This window comes from Oncorhynchus clarkii, chromosome 16 (assembly GCF_045791955.1).
Source record: "Oncorhynchus clarkii lewisi isolate Uvic-CL-2024 chromosome 16, UVic_Ocla_1.0, whole genome shotgun sequence".
Taxonomy (NCBI): domain Eukaryota; kingdom Metazoa; phylum Chordata; class Actinopteri; order Salmoniformes; family Salmonidae; genus Oncorhynchus; species Oncorhynchus clarkii.
Genome location: NC_092162.1, coordinates 44,720,815 through 44,743,703, shown reverse-complemented (window position 1 = coordinate 44,743,703; position 22,889 = coordinate 44,720,815). Strand labels below are relative to the sequence as shown.

Here is a 22,889-nt window from a genome sequence, read left to right as displayed (position 1 = left end):
TGTTTGCTGAGGTCCCACCAGTGGTACTTAAATGCCAAAAGGTCAGCAGCAGAACGTACCGATTGTAAAATATGAATTGAAAAAGCAGTTTCCCCGCTGGGACCCTGAAGATTCTTCAAACCACTCTAGAAATTCTGATCCCCCTCTTGCAGTCATATGAATCAAACCGACTGTACAGACTCCATTCCACGTGGAGAATATTATTGCCTTTCGTGAAGCTGAGACTTATTGAAATCTGAAAATGTATACTTTCGTCTACTACAGCAATGTATCTGAGTCAACTGTTTTCTTGTGAAAGGGAAGAGAAATAAGAGGGTGAGGTTAGAAACAACAGGACAAATATATAGAGCGCTCCCCTATTGAAGAATTTAAGTATTGTTGTTGATTTCCTGTCTTCTTTCGTTTGGCCCGTCATGGGTTCCGCTACTTATGGAAGATAAAAATGCAGTTTGAGCTTTTGAGAAGGGGAAAAGTTCATGGTAAGCAAAAATGTGACACTATGGTGTGGTTGAGTGACCCTGCCCCCGAACAAAGCCAGCTGCCAGCCACACCTTGGAGTGGCACCGCAAGGCCTTGAGTAACTGCAAGAGGGTGGTGCATCATCTCTCTATGATTTTTTTACATTGAAATGTTTTTGTTCTTTTATGTAACCTACCCCGGCCAAACCCGGATGGCGCTGGGCCAATTGTGCGCCGCCCTGTGGGACTCCCAATCACGGCCGGTTGTGATACAGCCTGGAAATGAACCAGGGTGTCTGTAGTGATGGCTGCAGCTGGCCATATACCCTATCCTATTTTAAGACCCACGTGTCTGTGGCCGAGGTAGGTCTCAAGGTGAACTGTCAACTTTGCTCTTATATGTCATGAATTTGTGACAGATGAGCTCAACTGACCCAGAGGGTTAACAGACAGCCACAGGGCGACAGTACAGTATGTGCACTACAAGCATGGACAACATGAATTACAGTTCAGCATGGCATAGTATAGTTTATTCATTCTGACAATATTCATACAAAATATTATTTAGTTCTATAAGCTAATACAAAATCAATGACTACTGACAACTTTAACTGCTTTGGTGGATCCAAAAAAGGTTGTTGCATATTGTAAAAAGATGAAGTGCCATGGGCTGAACTGGAAGAAAACTACAAATTCGAGCACAAATAATAGGCATGTATGTATCTGAAATAACTGCAACCCTTATCTTAATGGCTTCTAAAGTACTTCCATCCTGTCCCTTCATCCTGACTGCTGAATGCAGAATTCCAGAACATTCCAAGCCTTGCATTCACCATGTCCCTCGTAATCTTTATCAGCTGTCCAGTGGTGTCAATGTGTTACTGCCTCCACCCCCTCATTCACAGTTGGAGTTGGGCTCTCCTGACCCACCACCGTTGACAGCAGAGGAGTATCTATGTCGCTGGAGCTTGGTCGGGGTCAAGGCGTTTCGTTGGGTGGAGGAGCGAGATGATCGGGCGAAGCAGAAGGACAAGGACTTGGAACTGCTACATTCATAGTTCCTATCCTGAGAGAGGGAAAGACGGAGGGAGGGAGAGAATGAAAGAAAGACTGTTATAGCCTGTTCATTTATTGGGTATATTTGATCATTTATGTCTAAACCAAGCAAGCAAACTAGTATGTCATGTGGAATAACATACATTAGCCACTAAATTGAATATGAGTGAAGTTCAGTATGTATTCAGTGTGTGGATCCTGTGTTGGGCAGGCCTACTGTACTTACCTCCAGTGTCACGTTACTCTCCAGGCTTGGTTCTTTTCTGACAGCCTGGTTCTGACTGGGGCATATATGGCCCCGGCACGCTTCCTCTCTCTGCTTCATGAACCTCTGGTTTACAATCCTGGTGACACTGTCGTTCCTGTGTACTGGTGCAGCAGGGGGACGAGAGGGCCCTCGCTCTAGGGTTTTATGAGTTGGACTGCATTTCCCCTTCTGACCCCCGCCTGATGCTGATGCTGGGGCTGGCTTGTCTGCCCGACCACTCATTTTGCGTAGGAACTCAGTGACTAGGCCGTACCGGTTGGCCCCGGCAGGTTTGCTGGTGGGTTTAGTGTTTCCACCACTGCTCAACTCACTGTTTATTGTACTATGGTGGACAAGCCCTGGACCGGCTCTGGGATTGGTGTGGCGGGCCCATGTCGACCCAGCTGGACCACGATGGGACAAGCCCCATAAAATACGCTCGCTGCCTGGGGTGGCAGAGGAGGCGGTGGAGGAGTTGGGGGTTGTGGTGTTGGACATGGTGGTGGTGAAACCAGTTGTGGAAGAAGGGAAAGAGCAGGAGGGGGAGATGGAAGATGCAGAGGCAGAGTGTCTGCGATACAGTTTTGGGGAGGTGGAGCCAGACTTGGGCCTTTCTGTCCTACCTGGGAGCCTCTCCAGGGAAGTAGAAATCTGTTGAGCACGGGCAGAAAGCCGTGAAGGGGAGGCTCTCACTGCACCTATACTGTAGGGCCCATCCGTCTGTATACCCACACTCACCATCTGTGGGTGCATCTGGGTCTGAGTCCCTGAGGTGGCCACATCCACCGTCCACCCCCCACTCATGATCACCCTCCCCTTCCTCCTCTCTGGCGAACTGGAGTGAACTGCCTGTCGTAAGCTAGCTGTCATCTCCTTCATGTCGTCGCTCAAGTTAGCGGAGAGCCTCAGACATAGGGGAGTGAGAGAGCTTTGGGACGTACTAAGTCTGGTGGAGATTAAACTGGTAGTACCATTTCTATCAGTGTTGGAGCTGTGCCTCAGATGAACCAGATGGACTCTCCTTGCAGACAGGGGACTGTAGTAAATGCGGAGGACGGTCTTCTCTGGGGCAGTGTGGCTCCTGTCCAGGGACAACTGGTCCAAGTGCAGATTGCGGAAGCTCGGGGGCATGATGGGATGGTCCCAGGTTTTAAACGGGTCCCCTCTGTCCAACTGAGCTGCCTCATGGCTGAGATAGCACCAGTTCTTCTTATTGGACCCAAATGTAGAACTTTCTGGTATGATCTTATTTCCTGTCTGTGAAGAAATAAGAGTCTCTGCAGATTATGGTGGAAAGAACAGAGAAACACATGGAAAACAGCCATGTAAAAAAAATGTCTGCTCTTCCTAATTCACAGACTCACTGGGCCTTGACTTGTATTTCTGTCTTTCTCCTGGCAACAGCTAAAATATTTGCAATAGTTTTTATTTGATTTAAATTGCTATTGTGTTTGCCAGGAAAATAATATTCTATACATTAAAATGTAATCATGGAGACCAGAAACCTGTTTTAAGTTATCATTCAACATGTGGTGGGAGAAACCACTTCCCTGTTTTGCATTTTGCACATTTATAGACGTACATAGGATAAACAGAATGTGAGGGTTTTACGATCCAAATGTAGCCTACTATTGTCTTTGGACAACTATCCTCAGACCACAAGCTCAGGAAGTAGAGTGAGTTACGAGTTCAAGGCGTTTCTTTTCTACCCACACTTCATTCCAAGTTTCTCTCCCACACTCTGCTTGTTATCACCCTCTTTCTCCCTTTCACCCTCTTTCTCCTTTTCTCTCTCCTTTTTCCTTCCTTGCTCTCATTTTCTTGCTCACACATTTCCCCCCTCTGTCTCTGTCTGAGTCTTGTGATGTCGTCAATGCACATGCCGGTCCAGCAGTGCTGCTTTTGGCAGTAGCCCCCACAAGAGCTTAGCCTAAATACTATGGCACAATTGATTTTATTATGGCTGTACTGATTGCAGGCAGGCCAGGGGGAAGCCCTGCCAGATAGAGGCCATCAGCTGGGCTTACTGCTGAACCACATCCCATCACATGCTACCAAACACAACACAGGACAGATGAACAAAAGACTTCCTTACCCCAGTCATCTCACTCTGTGGGTCCATAGGGTGACTTGGCTGGACTGAATAACCCTGTGCCCTAGTCTTACCAGTGTTGCACTCCATCTGAGTTATTACAAGGAATGGGAAGGTATTACAGTCTGTGATGATTACTCAGAATCAGGATATCTGTCTGATCCCCTCCTTGCCTTCGAACATAACAGCGGTGTATCCCTCATTCTACGGGACAATGTACTTAAAGGGCCACTTTTCAACCTCATATTCAATATCTCCAGCACAATACCCGTGTCTACATATGTGAAAACGGCGGGTTTCTATGTTTTGTAGTAAAACATCTAAAGTTACAAAGTGTTCATCAAAACGTGGGGAGAAAGAAAATAAATATATTTCCCTGGTGCTGGAGATGAAGGATATGAGGTTGAAAAGTGGTGGAATTGCCCTTTAAGTACTATATCACAGTCATATCGACGTATGTAATTGGACAGTCACTTCATAGGCTGAGCCCACAGCGTGACAGTAGCATTAGCTTACCTTGGAGATTAAGCCGTTCCAGTCTGATGCCCATGTGGCCTTGGAATCCTGTCCTGCTATACTGTCCTCTGAGTCCTGCAGCTCTGTACCCAAATACTGCAGCAGCTCGTGTAGCATAGACATGGTCGTGGGATCTCTGCTCTGCAAAAACCAACAGTAAAACATAATCTTGGCTTTCATGATTACTTGCAGAAAGAAAATGATATATGAACATTTCAGTTACAGTATGTTGCAATTCATGTTCCCCTACATTCCCCTCCTCTCATACCTCCTTGCCCTCCAGGCCAGATCCCTTCCTCAGACAGTGCTGATGGAGGACCCAGAGCATCTTTAAGGTCAGCTGCATCATGGGGTCCATGCAGCTGTCCAGGTGGTCTGACTGTGTTGCCCATTTCACTTTCTCCTTCAGCACTACTGTGCACAGGCCTTCGCCATTTTCATGCTTGGCTAAGACCTCTGTGTTGTTCTTTGTGTCTTGATCAGCCAGGGAGGGGATGGTGATGGGATCCCCGTCAACCCTCAACTGTCCTCCTGGTGTCACTAGGCTCTCCACCCTCACAATTAAGGCCAACAGCATGGCCTTCAGAAGCTCCAGAGCCTCATACAGGTGGCCTTGCATGAGTGGGTCCAGAGCCAGAGGCTGGGCTTTACCCTGAGGGTAAGACTTTGCCCGGGGGAGGTGGGGAGATAAGGCAGGGGAGCTGTGGCCATTTTGGGTTGGTGAGGCAAGAAGTTGGATAGCTGAAGTCACAAGGCAGGCATGATCTCGCAAGGCAAGGAGGGCCTCATGATCTTTCACATTCAAGGCATTGGCAACACTGCCTCTGCATGTATCACTCTGCTGGTTGTCCAGGGGCTCCCGTTCCCCACCTACAGGCCCCTCTCGAGGGATCTGTTTGAGGGGACCCAGCCTCTCTGTCTGGGATTGGTCTCTATGCTGTATTTCAATCACCTCCTCCTGAGAACACTTAATCACGCATCTCCTCTGTCTCTCCCTCGCCACCTCCTCAAACTGGATGTACTCCATTGTCAAACCCCTTTCACCTTCCTCTGCATCCCTAAGATGGGCTGGTGGTAAATCCCCATGTTCCCCGACACCTTCCTGCAATGACTCCTCTTCCTCCTCTCCTCCTACTCTTCCACTATCCCTCATGTCGCTCATCTCCGCCCGGAGGCCACGGTTCTCCACCTCCAGCTCTACGATACGGCGGCTCAAGAGCGTTGCTTCCTCCTCCACCAGCCGCAGGTGAACCTTGACCTCTGTCTCCCTGGTGTGCGGGGACTCCTCAGAGGAGTGGGCAGCAGCGTCTACGTCTCCGTAGGCTGAGCGGAACTTTGCCAGTTCCTCACGCATGCCCTCGCTCTCTGACACCATCTTGGCCAGCTTCTTGCACATGAGAGATGATTCCTCCTTGGCGAAGTGGAGCTGGCACTTCAGATCAGCACTGTCATCCTGAGGAGTCAAATCACACAGACATAAAGAATCCTAACTTGTGATATGCAGTCGTAAGCTATTTAAGATGCTAATAACATGATAATAACATTAAACTTTTACCGGAGAAGACAGCTTCTTCTCAGTCTTGTTGGTTGGTGATCTGACATTTTTTCTCTTCAAAGAACTCTATGGAGTAGAACAAATGTCAAAGAATGTTGAAGATTCAACAGTACTATTCACAGCGTCGTTACCACCCCATGAAAACATGACAGAGGAGAAGATATATTTGTCAAATGTCATCCAACAATGAACCCCTCTTTCTTTCAGCTCTCCTCTCCCGTCTCCTTCCTGTCTGTCTGTCTTTGACCTTCATATAGACATTCTGACAGGAAATCAGTGTTTTCTCACAGCATCTGCAGTGTCCAAGAGACACAAACCAAGAGAGTCAAAGTACATATGTACACAAACTCACTATTTTTCTCTCTCTTAGAAAGTTCCATCAGAGTGCAGCATTTCATGTATGAGTTGGTATGTTTACAGAGCTGAGTATGAAATGAATGTAGGCTGGTGTCACCGTGTCAGTCGCTGTCTGCAGCTTTGTCTGTTGGCAGGCAGGGGTCAAAGAGGTTAAAAGAACTAAAAATAATAATCTTACTGAGGCGTTGCAGTGGGAATTACGAATAAATAAGCACATTAACCTAACCCTATCTGTTGGTCTGTAAATGAACGAACCAGAGGCAGTGAATAGTGAAAAAACTATCAATCGCCAGTAGTACTGTATGATTCTGTATTTTATATATAAATATTATGTGAGTAATACTACCCTTCTGGATTCAGTTCCATAAGCAAGGCAGCAAACCACACAGACAACTTGCAGTAACAGCAGTTATTCCATGTTGACTAGGTTCCCTTGTACTTGTCTGCCCAGATTAGGTAATCTAAGTAGATTTCCTAGTCAGGATCAGAGGGAGTAGCAGCTGAGCTGATGCCAAAGCACTGAATCCTGGATTAAACTAAAGCACGTGTAGATGGACTGCACTGCACTATAATAAAAGACCTGGGCTCCTCCATGGCCACCAGTTGATGACATTCAGTGATAGTATGCCAACATGCCAGGACCTAAACCACTCATTTTGATGCTGTAATACATCCTCCTGACCCAGATTTACCCATGCTTAAAATAACCAGAGGAGAGGGAGAGGGGAGTCTTGAGAGAGCTATTGCTCTATTTTGGTCCATCTTTCTCTCTCGCTCTAGTCCCTGGTGCAACCTGGTCTCAGAGAATTTTGTATCATTCTGTACATAAATCCAGGACACTCCGTTTAGTATGATATGTTAAATTTGGTATGGTGTGTGTTCGTTTGTGGATGTCCATCACCCATTTCATATGATATGTTACAAATTACAATTCATATTATATTACCAATTCTAGCTAGGTGGCTAACTTTAGCTAGCTCGCTAATGTCAGCTAGGCTTAAGGTTAGGGTTAAATTTATGAGTTAGGTTAAAAGGTTATGGGAAGGGTTAGCTAAAGGAGTTGTTAGGTTGAGGGTTAGCTAAAAGGGTTAAGTAACCATCTGTCTTATGTAATCATACCAAACGTAACATATCATACGAAATGGAGTGTCTCGGATTTATGTACAGAATAATATGAAATGCCCTGATACCAGGTTGCCTGGTGAGAAGAATGCCAGCTGTGCCCATGTTCAGCCTCCTACATGCCACACCCCTCTACCACACCCACCACCCAGCAGTCAGCTGCTAGCAATGTCCTCATTCTTCATCCCAGCAAAGCCCTAGGATCCAGTCAGGGTCATGTGTCACCTCACTTCAGAGTGACAGCAGGATGATGGGGAAGTACCCATCTGGGTGAGATGGGGCAGCTGTAGTGTATATACTAGTATATGAAGAAATAGGACTCTGGACCAGAGCACTGTGGGTTAATTGCGGGGGTTATGTTTAAAAGGATACCACTGAGGGCAGTGGGTTAAACTAATACAGTGGGTGGTAGATAGTAGTAGTTGATGGGGGTGTATAAAAATAGTAGTACCTCTCTGGCTTTCTCCATCTCGGCCTGCAGAACTTGCTTCGTAACCTCCAGCTCCTGCTGCATCTCCCGCAGTGCCTCATTCTCCCACTCTAGCCGGGAGTTCTTCTTCTGCACTGACTCCAACTCATTGTGTAGGCGGAGGGATACACTCTTTGCTACCTGTAAACAGAAAAACCTGATAAAGCAATGACTGACAATAATTGTCCTCACTATAACTGCCTTCATTAGCGGTCGTTATTGTCGTAGTAGTGCATTCATTTCGTAGATTTTTTATTTGAAAACAAAAGGTCCTTTCTCAGATATTAGCCTAAAGAACAACAACACTGTTATTGATGTCATCATTGATGTAATAAGGTGAATGAAACATCACTGGAGGGGCAACCTGTGATCACACACAGAAACGCCTAAAATCCCCCCCTTTTGCAAATCTGACAATAACTCTATCCTCCTGATTCCTGCTTACAAGCAAAAACTCAAACAGGAAGTACCAGTGATGCGTTCAATACAGACGTGGTCTGATGAAGCAGATGTTAAACTGCAGAACTGTTTTGCTAGCACAGACTGGAATATGGATTCAGTTGATAACATTGAGGAGTTTACCACATCAGTCACCGGCTTCAGTAATAAGTGCATCAACGATGTCGTCCCCACAGTGACCGTGTGTACATCTCAACCAGAAGCCATGGATTACAGGCAACATCTGCACTAAGTTCAAGTCTAGAGCTGCTGCTTTCAAGGAGAGGGACACTAATCCGGACGCTTATAAGAAATCTCCCTCCGACGAGCCATCAAACAGGCAAAGATTAAATAAAGGACTAATATAGAATCCTACTATGCCGGCTCTGACGCTCGTCGGATGTGGCACGGCTTGAAAACTATAACAGAGGGAAACCCGTCCGCGAGCTGCCAAGCGATGTCGAGCCTACCAGAGGATCTAAATGCCTTCTATGCTTACTTCAAGGCAAGCAGCACTGAACCATGCATGAGCGCACCAGCTGTTCCGGGTGACTGTGTGATTTCGCACTCCCGTAGCTGATGTGAGCAAAACCTTTAAACAGGTTAACATTCACAAGGCCAGACAGATTACCAGGGTGCGTGATCAGAGCATCCGCTGAGTGTCTTCCCTGACATTTTCAACCTCTCCCTGACCCAGTCTGTAATACCTACATGTTTCAAGCAGACCATCATAGTCCCTTGAAAGTCATGTGCAATGGCTCACATCAACACTATCATCCCAGACACCCTGGACTCCAATTCGCACACCGGCCCAACAGATCCACAGATGACACACTCTCTATTGCACTCTACACTGCCCTCTCCCACCTGGAAAGGAAGGACACCTACACTACATGACCAAACGTCTCATTGAACATCTCATTCCAAAATCATGGGCATTAATATGGAGTTGGGCCCCCCCTTTGCTGCTATAACAGAATCCACTCTTCTGGGAAGGCTTTCCACTAGATGTTGGAACATTCCTGCTGGGACTTGCTTTCATTCTGTCACGAACATTAGTGAGGTTGAGCACTGATGTTGGGTGATTAGGCTTGGTTCCCAGTCTGCTTTCCAATTCATCCCAAAGGTGTTCGATGGGGTTTAGGTCAGGGCTCTGTGCAGGCCAGTCAAGTTCTTCCACACCAATCTCGACAAATAATTTCTGTATGGACCTCGCTTTGTTAACGGGGGCATTGTCATGCTGAAACAGGAAAGGACCTTCCCCAAACTGCTGCCACAAAGTCGGAAGCATAGAATTGTATAGAATGTAATTGTATGCTGTAGCGTTAAGATTTCACTTCACTGGAACTAAAGGGCCTAGCCCGATAAACAGCCCCGGACCATTATTTCTCTTCCACCAAACTTTACAGTTGCACTATGCATTGGGGCAGGTAGCGGGTTCCTGGCATCTGAAAAACCCAGATTCCCCAGTCGGACTGTCAGATGGAGAACCGTGATTCATCACTCCAGAGAACACATTTCCATTGCTCCAGGGTCCAATGACGGCGAGCTTCACACCACTCCAGCTGACGCTTGGCATTGCGCATGGTGATCTTAGGCTTGTGTGCAGCTGCTCGGCCATGGAAAGCCATTTCATGAAGCTCCCAACGAACAGTTATTGTGCTCACATTGCTTCCAGAGGCAGTTTAGAACTCGATAAAGAGTGTTGCAACCAAGGACCAGACAATTTTTATGCGCTATGAAATTCAGCACTTGGCGGTCCCGTTCTGTAAGCATGTGTGCCTATCACTAAGCAGCTGAGCCGTTGTTGCTCCTATTTGTTTCCACTTCACAATTACAGCACTTACAGTTGACCGGGGAAGCTCTAGCAGGGCATTAATTTGACAAACTGACTTGTTGGAAAAGTAGCATCCTATGACAGTGCCACGTTGAAAGTCACTGAGCTCTTCAGTAAGGCCATTCTACTGCCAATGTTTGTCTATGGAGATTGCATGGCTGTGTGCTCAATTGTATACAGCTGTCAGCAACAGGTGTGGCTGAAATAGCCGAATCCACTAATTTGAAGGTTGGTCCACATACATAGAGTACATTCGGAAAGTATTCAGACCCCTTGACATTTTCCACATTTTGTTACATTATAGCCTTATTCTAAAATTATTTAATTGTTTTTTCCCTCATCAATCTACAGACAATACCCCATAATGACAAAGCAAAAACTGTTTTTTAGAAATGTAAATATCATATTTACATAAGTATTCAGATCCATTACTCAGTACTTTGTTGAAGCACCTTTGGCAGTGATTAAAGCCTCAAGTCTTCTTCTTGGGTATGACGCTACAAGCTTGGCACACTGGTATTTCTCCCATTATATCTCGCATTCTTTTCTGCAGATCCTCTCAAGCTCTGTCAGGTTGGATGGGGAGTGTCGCTGCACAGCTATTTTCAGGTCTCTCCAGAGATGTTCGATTAGGTTCAAGTCCAGACTCTGGCTGGGCCACTCAAGGACATTCAGAGACTTGTCCCGAAACCACTCCTGCATTGTCTTGGCTGTGTGCTTAGTGTTGTCCTGTTGGAAAGTGAACCTTCGCCCCAGTCTGAGGTCCTGAGCGCACTAGAGCAGGTTTTCATCAAGGATCTCTGTACTTTGCTCCGTTAATCTTTCCCTCAATCTGACTAGTCTCCCAGTACCTGCCGCTGAAAAACATCCCCACAGAATGATGCTGCCACCACCATGGTGGGATGGTGATAGGTTTCCTCCAGATGTGACACTTGGCATTCAGGCCAAAAAGTTCAATATTGGTTTCATCAGACCAGAGAATCTTGTTTCTCATGGACTTTAGGTGCCTTTTGGCAAACTCCAAGCGGGCTTCAATGTTCCTTTTACTGAGGTATGGCTTCCGTCTGGCCACTCTACCATAAAGGCCTGATTGGTGGAGTGCTGCAGAGATGGTTGTCCTTTAGAAGGTTCTCCCATCTCCACAGAGAAACTCTGGAGTTCTGTCAGAGTGACTATTGGGTTCTTGGTCACCTCCCTGACCAAAGCCCTTCTCCCCCAATTGCTCAGTTTGGTTGGGGTGCCAGCTCTAGGAAGAGGCTTAGTGGTTCCAAACTTCTTCCATTTAAGAATGATTGAGGCCACTGTGTTCTTGGGGACCTTCATTGTTGCAGACATTTTTTGGTACCCTTCCCCAGATCTGTGCCTCGACATAATCTTGTCTCGGAGCTCTACGAACAATTCCTTCAACCTCATGTCTTGGTTTTTGCTCTGTCAACTGTGGGACCATATATAGACAGATGTGTGCCTTTCCAAATCATGTCCAATCAATTGAATTTACCACTGCTGGACTCCGATCAAGTTTTAGAAACATCTTGAGGATGATCAATGGAAACAGGATACACCTGAGCTCAATTTCAAGTCTCATAGCAAAGGGTCTGAATAGTGACGTAAATAAGTTATTTCTGTTTTTTTATTTTATAAATGTGCAAAAATGTCTAAACCTGTTTTCGCTTTGTCATTATGCTGTATAGTGTGTAGATTGATGAGTTGTTTTTCACACCGAGGGTGTGCAAAGCTGTCATCAAGGCAAAGTGTGGCTACTTTAAAGAATCTCAATTATAAAACATCTTTTGATTTGTTTAACAATTTTTTGGTTACTACATGATTCCATATGTGTTATTTCATAGATTTGATGTCTTCACTATTATTGTAAAATGTAGAAAATAGTCAAAATAAAGAAAACCGCTGGAATGAGTAGTGGTGTCCAGACTTTTGACTGGTACTGTGTATATGTACTCCGACATTGCTTGTTCTAATATTTCTATATTTCTTAATTATTAAAAATGTGTGTGTAATGTTAGATATTACTGCCCTGTTGGAGCTAGGAACAAAAGCATTTAGCTACACCCGTAATAACATCTGCTAATATATGTATACGACCAATAACATTTTAGTTTATGTTGATTTGACATTATAGTGCATGGAGAATGGTCTTATTTCGATCAGGAAAAAATAAAGTAGATGCTATTTCCACTTGGAACCGGTAGGTTCGATAGACCTTATTTATGGTTTCAAAGCATGTAAAGGTAGTGGAATTATTAGGGAATTAAGTAAAGATCAGAATAGGGTGTATCTGTAGACACACCTCAGCTACAACTTCATTTATTCGATCTCCACCCCAAACGAATAGCCGGTGAAAAGCATGATATTCTCATGCTTAAAGGGATACTTCAGGATTTTGGCAATAAGGCCCTTTTATCCACTTCCCCGGAGTCAGATGAACTCGTGGATGCCATTTTTATGTCTATGTGTCCAGTATGAAGGAAGTTAGAGGTAGTTTTGTGAGGCAATGCTAACTAGTGGATAAGTGGATAAAAGGGCCTTATTGCCAAAATCCTGAAGTATCCCTTTAAGTTCAAGGTCAGAATACTCATATAGAGAAAAGTGCATAAAAAGGGAATTACGTTTCATTTGCACGCACTTAGCTCGGGTTGGAATTTCCCCCTAAATGATTATATTGTGGAAGATATTCATTCTCCCAACGAGAAAATTTATTAAACACAGATACTATACTTTTGTTAAAATACTTACTTTTTAAACTTGGTGGGAACACACAGAAAGAGAAAATCCATGTGTTTGAAAAATGTAAGGAGTGAAGAAGGGGGAAGCCAAGGGTATCAAATTCACTGCCATGCGGCTGGTTGGTATTCTATTACAACACACAGCTGTGCAAATAAAATCAGCATTGCAACCTCCAACAGAGGAATCAGCCCACATTCCAGTAAACTTTCCACAGTGATCTGCCCAGTACCCACTCAACCCACAAAGTCTTCAGAGTGATCATGGGTTATTTGGTAACCCAGCATTGGGTAAATATTGGACAGAACAGGCCGAGATCCACGCCTTTTGCGTGAAGAAAATACGCCAGAAAAGGGGCCTGAAAATCCGAAGCGAGCGAGTAAACTCCCACTCCCTTCCATTCATTGGAAAATAAAATTGATGACCTACGATTAAGATTATCCTACCAGCGGGACATTAAAAACTGTAACCTCCACGAGACGTGGCTGAATGGAGATATGGACAATATAGCGCTAGCGGGATTTTTCATGCACCGGTAGAACAGAGACGCTACCTCTGGTAAGACATGGGTGGGGGGGTGTGTCTTCATGTCAATAACAGCTGGTGAGCGATGTCTAATATTAAAGAAGTCTCGAGGTATTGCTCGCCTGAGGTACCTTATGCTCGCCTGAGTACCTTATGATAAGCTGTAGATCACACTACCTACCAAGAGAGTTCTCATCTGTATTATTCGTAGCAGTCTATTTACCACCACAAAACGAAGCTGGCACTAAGACCGCTCTCAACCAACTCTATAAGACCACAAGCAAAGAAGAAAATCCTCACCCAGAAGCGGCGCTCCTAGTGGCCGGGGACTTTAATGCAGGCAAACTTAAATCAGTTTTACCACATTTTTACCAGCATGTCACATGTGCAACCAGGGGGGAAAAAATCCTAGACCACCTTTACTCCACACACAGAAATGCATACAAAGCTCTCCCCGCCCTCCATTTGGCAAATCTGACCATAATTCTATGTACCCACCGCCCCAACAGATCCACAGATGACGCAATCTCAGTCGCACTCCACACTGCCCTTTCTCACCTGGACAAAAGGAACACCTATGTGAGAATGCTGTTCATTGACTGCAGCTCAGTGTTCAACACCATAGTGCCCACAAAGCTCATCGCTAAGGACTCTGGGACTAAACACCTCCCTCTGCAACTGGATCCTGGACTTCCTGACGTGCCGCCCCCAGGTGGTAAGAAGAGTAGGCAACAACACGTCTGCCACGCTGATCCTTAACACTGGAGGCCCTCAGGGTTGTGTACTTAGTCCCCTCCTATATTCCCTGTTCACCCACGACTGCGTGGCCAAACACGACTCCAACACCATCATTAAGTTTGCTGACGACACAACAGTGGTAGGCATGATCACCGACAACGATGAGACGGCCTATAGGGAGGAGGTCAGAGGACTGGCAGTGTGGTGCCAGGACAATTTCTCCTTCAATGTGAGCAAGACAAAGGAGCTGATCATGGACTACAGGAAAAGGCGGGCCGAACAGGCCAACATTAACATTGACGGGGCTGTAGTGGAGCGGGTCGAGAGTTTCAAGTTCCTTGGTGTCCACATCACCAACAAACGATCATGGTCCAAACGTACCAAGACAGTCGTGAAGAGGGCACAACAAAACCTTTTCCCCTTTCAGGAGATTGAAAAGATTTGGCATGGGTCCCCAGATCCTCAAAAGGTTCTACAGTTGCACCATCGAGGGCATACTCACCGGTTGCATCACCGCCTGGTATGGCAACTGCTCAGCACCTGACCGTAAGCCGCTACAGAGGGTAGTGCGAACGGCCCAGTACATCACTGGGGCCAAGCTTCCAGCCATCCAGGAAGGGTGGGGTGTCAGAGGAAAGCCTATAAAATTGTCAGAGACTCCAGTCACCCAAGTTATGGACTGTTTTCTCTGCTACCGCACGGCAAGTAGTACCGGCGCCAAGTCTAGGCCCAAAAGGCTCCTCAACAGCTTCACCCCCAAGCAATAAGACTGCTGAACAACTCATCAAATTGCCACCGGACAATTTACATTGACCCCCCAGGTGATCCCTTTGGTACACTCGCTGTTTGTTTGTTATCTATGCATAGTCACTTCGCCCCCACCTACATGTACAGATTACCTCAACTAGCCTGTACCGGTGCCCCCTGTATATAGCCTCCACACTGACTCGGTACCGGTGCCCCCTGTATATAGCCTCCACACTGACTCGGTACCGGTGCCCCCTGTATATAGCCTCCACACTGACTCGGTACTGGTGCCCCCTGTATATAGCCTCCACACTGACTCGGTACTGGTGCCCCCTGTATATAGCCTCCACACTGACTCGGTACCGGTGCCCCCTGTATATAACCTCCACACTGACTCGGTACCGGTGCCCCCCGTAAATAACCTCCACACTGACTCGGTACCGGTGCCCCCTGTAAATAACCTCCACACTGACTCGGTACCGGTGCCCCCTGTATATAAACTCCACACTGACTGGGTACCGGTGCCGACTGTATATAACCTCCACACTGACTCGGTACCGTTGCCCCCTGTATATAACCTCCACACTGACTCGGTACCGTTGCCCCCTGTATATAACCTCCACACTGACTCGGTACCGTTGCCCCCTGTATATAACCTCCACACTGACTCGGTACCGGTGCCCCCTGTAAATAACCTCCACACTGACTCGGTACCGGTGCCCCCTGTATATAAACTCCACACTGACTGGGTACCGGTGCCGTCTGTATATAACCTCCACACTGACTCGGTACCGTTGCCCCCTGTATATAACCTTCACACTGACTCGGTACTGGTGCCCCCTGTATATAGCCTCGTTATTGTTATTCTTATTGTGTTACTTTTATTATAACTTATTTTGTCTGCTTGGTAAATATTTTCCTCTTCTTGAACTGCGCTGTTGGTTAATTAAGTAAGTATTTCACGCTAAAGTCTACACTTGTTTTATTCTTGCACATGTGACAAATAAAGTTTGATTTGATTTGATGTTGGGTTGTTTGGATTATCCAAACATGGGCTATTTCAACCATTAGTTGGTGTTTTATTCACTTTCATGCTGGGTTGACCCAGCAGCTGCTTAATGTAATCCATAGGTTATTTTCAGAAGGTGTGGCCTATTAGGGGCATGGCTTTCAGGTAATCCCACCAATGAGAGTAAATGTCATTCCTGTTCATCAGGTTAAATTTGTAAATTACAAATAAACATTTCCTTTAATATTTTTTTACATTATATATTTGAATATAAAATTAATAACATTATTGCACTGAACAAAAATATAAATGCAACATGTAAAGTGTTGGTCCCATGTTTCAGTAACTGAAATAAAAGATCCCAGAAATGTTCCATACTGACTCGGTACCGGTCAGTTTATTTCTCTCAAATTACCGGTACCGGTCAGCTTATTTCTCTCAAATTACCGGTACCGGTCAGCTTATTTCTCTCAAATTCTGTGCACAAATTTGTTTACATCCCTGTTAGTGAGTATTTCTTCTTTGCCAGGACAATACATTCACCTGAAAGATGTGGCATATCAAGAAACTTATTAAACAGCATGATCATTACACAGGTGCACATTGTGCTGGGACGACAATAAAAGGCCACTCTAAAATGCTCAGTTTTGCCACAGATGTCTAAAGTTTTGAGGGAGCGTTGACTTCAGGAATGTCCACCAGAGCTGTTACCAGAGAATTTAATGTTCATTTCTGTACCATAAGCACCCTCCAACATTTGGATATGCATAAGCTCGTGAGGAACTCATACACGTGTGTAAGCCTTGTTTAAGCTACAAAAAGTGTCAGTGTTCAACCTTAACATACGCACACTGGAAAACAGCATCTAGTGGTTTAAGTGTAGACGTTGCTGCAAGCATTTAGATAATATCCCCATAATCTAATATAGACATAAAAGAAGGTTTGTGCTCTCTTGACAAGAGTGGTGGTGTTGTTGGTCCATGACAAGTGCTCAATTCCGAGGAATTTAACTTGTGACTCTCTACTGCAGTCCTGTTAATGTGGATTGGGGCATGTTCCATCCTCTGCTTTTTGAAGTCAACAATCACTCCTTTGTTTTGCTGACAATGCCAGTTCACTTAGGTTCTCCCTATAGGCTGACTCTGAGCTTGGTGTTGAGCTTGGAGGAAACAATGGTGTTGAATGCTGAACTGTAATCAATGAACAGATGTGTTACGGCCGTGTGAATAGCAATGGAAATTGTATCTTCTGTGGATCTGTTGGAGTGGTAGACACATTGGAGTGGATCCAGTGTGCCTGGCATGCTGGCCTTGATGTGGGCCATGTCCAGCCTCTTGAAGCACTTCATCATGACCAAGGTTAGCGTTACAGGACGCTAGTCACTTGGGCATGTCACTTTGTTTTTCTTCGGCACTGGGATGATGGTGGTCTCCTTAAAGCATGTGGGGACTACAGCCTGGGACAGGGACAGGGACAGGTTGAAGATGTCCGAGAAGACGCCCACCAGCTGGTCAGCACACTCTCTGAGGACGCGACCAGGGATATCATCTGGGCCGGAGGCTTTGTGAGCATTCACTCTTTTGTGCGTTTTCAACTCAATATTAGGAAGGTTTTCTTAATGTTTTGTACACTCAGTGTTCCTCAATGTTGATGGATGAGTCCTGAGTGGGTGAATCTTTGAACATATTCCAATCAGTATTCTCAAACAATCCTCCAGCATCTCACAGCACAGCTCCTCCATCTCATCCTGGACATGACACCAAAGACATCCTCTCAATCAGCATCGTCAACAGCACCTCACTTTTCTCTGTGTTGTAAAGTTCATTGAGTGCCGCCTTGGTGTTTGCTTGTGGCGGTATGTACAGAGCTGTGATAAAAACATATATGAATGCCCTCTGCATATAGTGTGGTTGGCATTTTAGCATCAGGAAACTACAGGTTGGTTGAACAGGAGCTCGCAATGTGTTCAACTTCAGTACACCAGTAATTGCTTATGAGGAAACGTACCCCTCCCCCCCGACTATTACCAGAAGCTGCCGTGTGATCCATTCGGAATATGGAGAAGCCATCTGGTTGATTAGCAGAGTCGAGGGTATTGTCCGTAAGCCACATCTCACTAAAAGCAAAGACACAGGATTCCCTGATGACCAGCTGCGATTGCAGCCTTACTCGGAGTTCACAATATTTACTTTCCAGCGATTAGCCAGCAGGATACTAGGTAGAGGAGGCTGTGTAGGCCGTGTTTTAAGCCTAGCTAGGAGTCCCTCTTTCCTTCCTTTTCTTTGTTGCCGGCAGTGCCTTAGGTCATCTTGGCCAGGAGTAACAGGTAAGCTTGCTGTGCGGGGGAACAAAGAAGCCAATGTAGTATTCTAGATCTGGGAGGCTGAGAGATAAGTTTGTAGCTTCCAATTCATGATCCAGACGTGTTCTCAGTCGTAGAAAACTATTGCACGAACATTCTGATCAAACAAACAAATAATTGATGCAAAAATAGCCTTAAAAAGGAAAGTCGAGCAGGAACCGTCAAGACACGCGCTCCTCAGCGCCCTCATCTCATCACAGGTGCCCAAAAATAGCTATCTGAAAGCCACGTCCCTACTAAGCCACGCCTATAGTCTTCTGATATGTTTTTTTTAACAACCCAACTAAGTGACCCAATACCTGCAACTCAACAGTTGGGTCATCCAAACAACGCACTATTTTGTTATGTGCTTGATTTAATGTCTCTGTCACACAACTTCCACCACAACAAATAAACACAAACAAAAGCTGCCGCACACACAAGGATTCATTAAAATACCTACTCCAAATATTTTGAAGCCCATCTGACAGGATTTGGCTGAGCCATAACATTGTTAAATACTGTAATTACGAGCCATAGCATTGTTAAATACTGTAATTACGAGCCATAACATTGTCAAATACTGTAATTACAGTTTAATGTGCACTTATAAAACTAAGACATAGGATGTGAGCAGTACAGTTGCTCTAAAACGTTTTGGACTCATGACACAGTAGAGTGGTATTTGGTACAGCCATTCAAGGGGCTTTTCAAGGGAGTTTTTACATTGACTGGAATACTAATGACTCACTCGACCCCACTGATAACATTGTGCAACATAGCAAGAGATGGAGGGATTACGGTACAATCCTTATAGGAGAAAGATGCCTGAAAATCAAAAGTTGCTTTGAGTGAGCACTCCAAATGCACACATAGCTGCGAGAAAGAAGGAGTGCTGAAGCACCCCCTGAAAAATCGGGCAAAAATAATGTGAATAAACCTTTTTCACAAAAGCAGTGCACTGTGCCTTTAACAGTCTTGTATTAGCAGTTCGATATAGCCTTCTGTAGCAGCAGAAAAAAAAATGTAGCTTGGCCTTGCAAACCTTGTTGTAATCTGATAGCCAGGGGTTCATTTAATTGGGGATTGGGAGCCCTCCTTTTTGGTGACCAATCGAAACCAAAAGCTGTTTTATTGCTATTCAAATATAGGTTGTGATAACTGTAAACCTAATTGTATTTCCATTTATTCGCACAGTAGGCTAATGTCATTTTGGTTTCATTTGTAATTTTGGTTTTCATTTGGTTTCAACTTGCTATTTAGAGCGTTTCCCCAAAATAAATGTTTGACTTCGAAGACAATAACAAATGTGCATTGTCATACAGTGACAGAATGATAATTGAGATAATGCAGGTAATGAATGATTAGTTGGGATAACCTTTTTAACTTCTTGGTGTAGTCCTACCTGCCTCTGGTATAATGTGTTTCCACCTCTCACTCTATCAGTCTTGCTTGTCCATCTTCCTGAATTAAAATGAGATATTCTAACAGATCAATCTAGCTGGAAAAACATAATTGAATATTGCTAAGTTATTTAGCTATAGTGTGGATGTAGAGCTGTTTATTTGTATAGAATGAGCACCCAGATTACAACATGTTGGTTGGAAGTGCCAGAGACAGTGACACTGCTGTCATAGTAAACTGTATGTGTGGTTCCACAAGGGTGACTTCATTTAGCCTATGACAAGGGGTCTGCAACCTTTTTCATTAGCGTGACAATTTACAATTTATCCTACAATTTCTAAAGATCTGCGTGCCAGTTATGATTTTCATATAAGCATTGTAGGATACTCAACTCTGCCCAAAAGATGTATCACATTTTTCTTCATTCCTTGATTGAGTTTGTTTGTCTTTATGCATCCTTGTCGATTGTAGGACTCAAGTCATTCCTTTGATGTATACCTTTTTATTTAAATGCGTGTTTAGGATTTATCTGGCATAGTTTGCATTCGCAGTCAGCTTCTTTTTTCTTTTTTTTTCGCTCGGATTACTTTCACATTGATATCGGTATTTGAATTCGGCCTTGATAGCGTGTATTATGCATCTATTTCATGTTGCATTGTATGCTCTGTTCCACAAGTAGGCTAAATGAGTCAATGTTGACTATGTATGATGAGGTTGAGTAGTACATTGTACACGCCATTCCACAGACCTTTAAACCTAATGTAAACCTAATATTGCGGTGATAATGTCTGTGGGACATTTTTGTTTATTTTTGCGGTTCTCCAAATAGCTTTTTAGTGTTTCAAAATTGTGTAGAAACCCAGTAAATGATCTTCAACTGTTGGGTGTATTTCTACACACCCCACTTTGCCATAACCTAGGTTTAGCTGAACTGAAGCCACTCACACACACACACACACACACAGACACACACACACACACACACACACACACAGACAGATGCTTCACCTTGACGTCGTGTTCCAGGGAGCGGACTAGTTCCCCGTCCACTTGGCCTGTCTGGGCCACCCTGAGGCTGCGTCGCTCGGCCTTTCGGAGTCGGTACTGCAGGATGCGACACATCTTATTGGCCTGCTCCAGCTGCAGCCGCAGCTCCTGCAGCTGATACACCTCATCCTCCAGGAACAGATCCCGCATTTCCAGCATCTCACAGCGCAGCTCCTCCATCTCATCCTGGACATGACACCAAAGACATAATCTCAATCAGCATCAGCAGCATCATCATCAACAACAGTATCACCATCATCATCAGGCTACTTTATTAGGCTTTATTATGCGACTTTATGCACAACCAAGTGTCAGTTCTAAAGGTGTAACTGTTTAATTCTTTTTTTTTTTAGTCAAGCGCCTAATGTTTGTGTGTGTGTATCAGACGAATGCCCTTTCAAACGATGCAGTTTTAAAAAGCAAGATTCCGGGAGTACCAGTACCAGATCAATTTGCAGGGTTATACTTTTTGTTTTGCTTTACAGCAACCTTGAACAACCCAGGTTGGGATACACACCCACTGTGGATATTGACTTTTGATGCTCATTGCGTGAGCGTGCTGCTCCTGCAGTCACGTGTAAGTAATTAAGGTTGACACGGCCAATTACATCAAGTATTTAATCGGCTCTGCTAAGGAAAGTCTGGCCCTCTTACCCTGACAACAACTAATGTCACGAGCGTGCCTGCTTTGTTGTTTCAATAGTCCACTTCAGTATTAAACTCTATTCAAATCAGTCGATATTCAACTTATTTTCTTTATGAAAAGGGGGGTCAAGACTTGAGGAAATGTGTTAAATAATAAAAGGCCTCGTTTTTACGGGTAATGACATGACAATGAAGTGAATCGTCTTACTTTCAAATACTCATTTTCTGATCTCAAGTCGTCGTTTTCTCTGACAAGATCCTCGTGCGTCTCGTCCACGAGCTCCCCGGTCAGTTCTGAATAAGACAGGGATGCTACGCTGACATTCAGCGAAGGAAGAAGAGACCCTCCACATCCAGGAGATGTCCAGGGATGGTTTCCACCCCTACCAGAATGCATGATGGAATTGTCATGTGATATGCCTATCCGTGTGAATGGGTTGCCTCCAGTACTCATATCGGAAACACTGTTTAGAGCATTCCCACTCAACCTGTCACTATTTGCATCTCCGTCTCGAACACTTGATCCAGTCTCGCTGCTTGGAGACAGAGTGTCCGCAGAAAGTTGGTTTTCCTCTGATGCAGTCCGAAATCCCTCCGTGCAGTCAGACATTTCAGAACTGCTGTCCGATGATGATAGCTTCCCCAAGACGCAATCTGAGTCCTTGCTCAAATCCCCCGAAGCATTTCTGGCATCAGATAGTTTCCTAAGTGTGATTTGATTATTTTGGCACTCGGTAACGCATGGGACGCCATTTCCTGTACACGTCCCTTTCTCCGATTTAATTTCATTCCCTTTGCCCACGATGCGCCGTATAGTCCCGGTTGACCTGGATGAGCCTGGGGCATCTTTGGTTTGCACACTCGATGGGGTTCGATTCTTCTTCATGCTGAAAACGTTTTGCGCCTTGGGCTGTCTTTGTCCCCGGTGCGCCTGTTTTGGCACGGGACTGTCACCATCCCTGCTGTTCATTTCTTGTCCTTTTTTATTGAAAGGAGTGCATAAAACGAAGAATTTCCCTAAATGAATCTATAAAGTCTATCATGTTTTGTTGAGTCCAACAAAATAAACAGAATTGCCACAACTATTTTCTGTGGAAGCCAAAATCCAGACTTTACGCACAGAGCGCGCATGAACGCTGTGAAGTACGCTGTGGATCTCTCCTTCTTTCGGTCAGTCGATCAAGTGATGCTTGATTTAAACCGGGCCAGATATTTAAGCACACCCCGCCCATTTTTTACTCGTGCACTGTGGCAAATTATGGGGTGCGTCAATGGCATTGCCATTGGAATCCCAATTTTAATTTATTCAGTTGCTGTGATGGGCTACATTTTGCCATGGAAACAGTCTATTATTTATGGACAGATGTATGAGAAAATGAAAAAGCCCATCCAACGTGTGTAGGCCTACTCAATTCAGAGGCCTATTCAATTCAGCCCTGTCTGCTGAGGTCCAGTGCGCGCATGTTCTTTTTTTATTAAATCAATGACGCCCTCACGTGGCCAGAATAGAAATTAAAACATTTGCAACACTGACACTTGAACGCACA

At 45.0% G+C, this 22,889-nt stretch overlaps 1 protein-coding gene across 1 annotated transcript; it reads right to left on the bottom strand.

Moving 5' to 3' along the window:
• Positions 1-966: 966 nt before the first annotated feature.
• On the bottom strand, positions 967-22,534 carry LOC139368556 (microtubule cross-linking factor 2-like). Its single transcript, XM_071107575.1, has 9 exons — positions 21,551-22,534; positions 20,659-20,883; positions 7,855-8,013; positions 5,925-5,990; positions 4,638-5,822; positions 4,370-4,510; positions 3,857-3,943; positions 1,741-3,018; positions 967-1,524 (listed from the first exon to the last, which is right to left on the bottom strand). Exons 1-9 carry the CDS (start codon positions 22,310-22,312, stop codon positions 1,354-1,356), a joined length of 4,074 nt encoding a protein of 1,357 aa, XP_070963676.1. The 5' UTR covers positions 22,313-22,534; the 3' UTR covers positions 967-1,353.
• Positions 22,535-22,889: the final 355 nt, after the last annotated feature.

Bases quoted from the DNA above. Each gene is read 5' to 3' on its own strand.
- LOC139368556 (XM_071107575.1), bottom strand. From the start codon at position 22,312: ATGAACAGCAGGGATGGTGACAGTCCCGTGCCAAAACAGGCGCACCGG. The intron at 8,014-20,658 runs GTGAAGCATCTG...TTCTGTTTACAG, and splicing joins CCCTGGAACACGACGTCAAG to GTAGCAAAGAGTGTATCCCT. The intron at 4,511-4,637 runs GTATGAGAGGAG...TGGTTTTTGCAG, and splicing joins CTGGCCTGGAGGGCAAGGAG to AGCAGAGATCCCACGACCAT.